Here is a 3,792-nt window from a genome sequence, read left to right on the forward strand (position 1 = left end):
ATTTTATTGACCTTGTCAGCTGGCGATTTCCAAGTGTAAAGGCGTCGTTTAGGCAGTTTGAAGAAAGTATTCATTACCGCAATATTATGTTCTAGGCAGAATTCTATAATGCGTTCTCCTCTCTCTCCGAGTCCATATGGTCCTACAGTAGACTCACATCTTCCTTTTCCAACTTTGGCGTTAAAATCACCCATGACTACTGTTATATGTCTAGATGTTGTATTTTGTAGGGTTTTTTGAAGGTCATCTTAAAATTTTTCAATTTCTTCCTGTTTTATCGGCGGTTTGAGCATAAATCTGAATAAGGTTTAATTTCCCATGTGTATTAGCATAATTCTTTCCGATATTGTCACTAACTGCCATGATGATTTCTAGGAGTACTCTAAGAGTCTTTAATGCAGTGGTTACCCGTTGCCTTCTGCATCCTTATGCCGTTGACCATTCCTTGGTTCATCCGCCTTCGATATAGATTTCTCTATCTCAAGACAATAGAGTGCCTTTTACATCTACCAGCTCCTTCGATCGAAACCGTTGGCCAGTATTTGACTTGATTCTATATCAACCCTAAAATCGAGGGTTGCCACTTACGCCATCCGCTTTTGCAGTTTTGCTTCTCCGCCGTGGCTGTCGTTGTGAGCTTCATCCGTAACCCTGAACAAGGGACCCTACAGGTACTAGTTTCCCGGGTCAGGAAACCCCGGAATCTGCGGAGGGCAGGGATTGATTCACTTTCCCTGATAGGACTATCTTCAAGAATTTAAAGAGTTCCTACCCGCTACCCTTTACGTAAAATACTCTATTTACTATATTCGTTATGTAATAGGTATAATATTCTAAAACAGCACGTATATGTTTATCTATTGCTAAAGTTCGGTCAGTCCGTTTGCTCAGCTTAAAAATATTTTGATTCATTTTTGAAAACGTACAACACAAAAATTCCTACTTCTCACAGTACTTACAGCACAAATAAACCTGCTGTTGCAGTTCTTTTTCATTGAAAAAAGGACAAGAATCCAGAATAATGAAAGTGTATAATCTTTAAAATTTTAAAAATACATATTTAAACTTTGGTTCTAATTTGCTTACCGTTATTTTGATAATAAACTACGTGTGCATAATTTTTACTTTAAATTATAATTAATATTAGCTATAAGCACGTGTGCTTGGTTGTTTAATAACTTCCAGCCACTTCAAGTCAAAGTCACTTGACCAGCCCAGCAAAAAAATGATTAAGTACTAAATTTACTAGACAGTTGGAACTGAGATGAGTGAATCAACTATACCTATCGTTCTACACTTTGAATTAAGGAATATTTTCTTTCTAACAAACACTGTAGCCTGCGACGTGTACAATAAAAAAACATTTGTAAACTATAATAGTTTAAATTTGATACTGTAGGCTGCCTATGTTTGGCGCAATTCAGCAACATTTCAGCGCAATTTGTCAGTATAAAATAATTAAGTTTAAAAGACGTCTGTTGCAACCTGGCAACTGGCGGTTTATGAAACAATATATTTCGATTTGGCAGTGTTGGCATGTTTTTATAATGCATATGTTGTATGCTTCGAATTTAAGAGAGAAGGCTTTTAAAAAGTACATTTTGATTATATTATGTTATGAGTTCTGCAATTTTTAATTTATATAAACTAATAACGAGTAAATATTTGTCTCTTTCGAGATTAATTGCAAACATTTGTTGCAATCTGGCAACTCGTGGTTTGAGGATTGCCAAATCTATCCCCTAATCTATCAAAGGGCAATTACCAAAACAATTTCTAATAATTAAATGCAAATAACCTCCAAAGAAACAAATATTTACTCGTTCTCGTTTTATATATATTGAAAATTGCAGAATTCATAACATAATATAATTAAAATGTACTTTTCTAAAGCTTTCTATTTTTATATTTGTAGTATACAACTTATACATTATAAAAACATGCCAACACTGCCAAACCGAAATATTTTGTTTCATGGTTGACATTTGCGGCTATATTCAGCTCATGTACTTTCCATCAAGTTAACTATTTATTCATTTATATAAGTTACAAAATTGCAGAGTCCATAAAATATAATAAAACTATACTTTTTAAAAGCTTTATTTATCTCTATGTATTTGAAGCATATAACATATACATTGTAAGGACATGGCAACACTACCAACGTCAATATTTCGTTCTATGAAACAATTGACAGTTAATTTGAGGATATTATATGTTGTAGGGACTAAATCTGAAAGATGTCCAATTTTTCTATTTATACTAGAAATTGGAATTTTTACTGTTCCTATCACCACAGCATAGACACCATTTTTTTGTTTATTGTTTCATTATGCTGTGCTAACTCTCTTACAGATTCGTGGCTTATCCTGAGTGTCAGTGTCAACACAGTCAAGAACCAAAGAACTTGCTAAAAAAGAAGAAGAAATTCAACGTAAACAAAACATAAAAAATTTCGAGTGATTTATATTTCTCACTCAATAATTCTCAAGTTATAATTAATTAGTCACATTTAAATAAAAACAACAAAATGGCAGAACGTATAATTCCAATAAAAATGGAAGATGACGATAATTCTAATGATGAATCTGAAACTAATAGTACTATTGTAACTACTAAGAAAGAAGTGAAGAGTTGTGTGGAAAATTCCAAAGAAAATAAATCAGACCATAAAGAAAGTTCACTAGATAATGAGAAAGGACAAAAGCTTGTCATTTTAATAAAACCCATTTCAAAAAATAAAGATTTAGAAGAGAACCTTAAAAAATATGATGTTTTTGAAGAACGTAGCAAATTTTCTTTGCCAAACATAAATGTACCTGAAAAAATTATTTTGGTTATAGATAGAGCCCAAGACGAAAATTGCACCAATTTTGCAGAAGCAAACGGTAAATACACACCATTGTCAATGCTTAGAAAGTCTTTACATCTGTTCGTAAATCTGAAACATGCAATTAATAAGAATCATGAATTCGCTATTGTTCTTCTGAACGAAAATACTGCCACATGGACACTACCTTTCACTAGTGAGTTGAGAAAAGTAAATAATTGTATTGAAAAAATAACACAGTGTGAAGTTGAAGATACATTTAACATGAATTTAGTCTTTGAAGAAATTTTACCTAACATTAAGATACCTCAAGATGAAATCGCTCCACCTTATATAATTCGTACAATAATGTGCTATGGAAGATCATACACAATACCAGAAATTAATTTCTCAGAAGAAATTGTGAAATTGTTGGACAATCCATTTTTTATTTGTGACATACTAATGACCCATGAACCAGTTGATAATAGTAATTATTGTAGTAAAATATTTGAATGTTTACAGAATATAGATAGAAAAGGTATATCATACTTTTTTCCAGTGGGCAGAAGTGCTTTAAGGTTGCATAACTCAATGGCAAAATTACTAGGACATGGTTTACAAAGACCTTTTCAAACATTTCAAAAGGAGTAAATAGTTCTTATAGAATAATTGTAAACTATATATTTATAATTTAATTTACAAAAATTACTGATAATCTGTATAATTTTTCACTCCTTTCATTACAAATTTCATTAAATTTGCTTTGTATTATTCTCTTAACATAACTATGAATTCAATATATTTGCGATCATGTGTAATCTATAAATAATTGTTTTAAAAAATGACCAGTGAGTATATTTTCTGCTGTAAGTAACTCTATGTAATAAAATGGTAACCATTTACTTTTCTACAATAAACTGCAATTAAATTGTTTACAACAACACACCAAAGATTTTCAATATTCTTCAGCATTTTAATAC

At 31.4% G+C, this 3,792-nt stretch overlaps 1 protein-coding gene across 1 annotated transcript; it reads left to right on the forward strand.

Annotated features, from left to right (window-relative positions):
- The first annotated feature begins 2,267 nt into the window (after positions 1 to 2,267).
- Positions 2,268 to 3,569, forward strand: LOC140440866 (BRISC and BRCA1-A complex member 1-like). The gene has a single exon (XM_072531226.1). It carries the CDS (start codon positions 2,531 to 2,533, stop codon positions 3,461 to 3,463), a length of 933 nt encoding a protein of 310 aa, XP_072387327.1. The 5' UTR covers positions 2,268 to 2,530; the 3' UTR covers positions 3,464 to 3,569.
- Positions 3,570 to 3,792: the final 223 nt, after the last annotated feature.

Source organism: Diabrotica undecimpunctata, chromosome 5, assembly GCF_040954645.1.
Source record: "Diabrotica undecimpunctata isolate CICGRU chromosome 5, icDiaUnde3, whole genome shotgun sequence".
Taxonomy (NCBI): domain Eukaryota; kingdom Metazoa; phylum Arthropoda; class Insecta; order Coleoptera; family Chrysomelidae; genus Diabrotica; species Diabrotica undecimpunctata.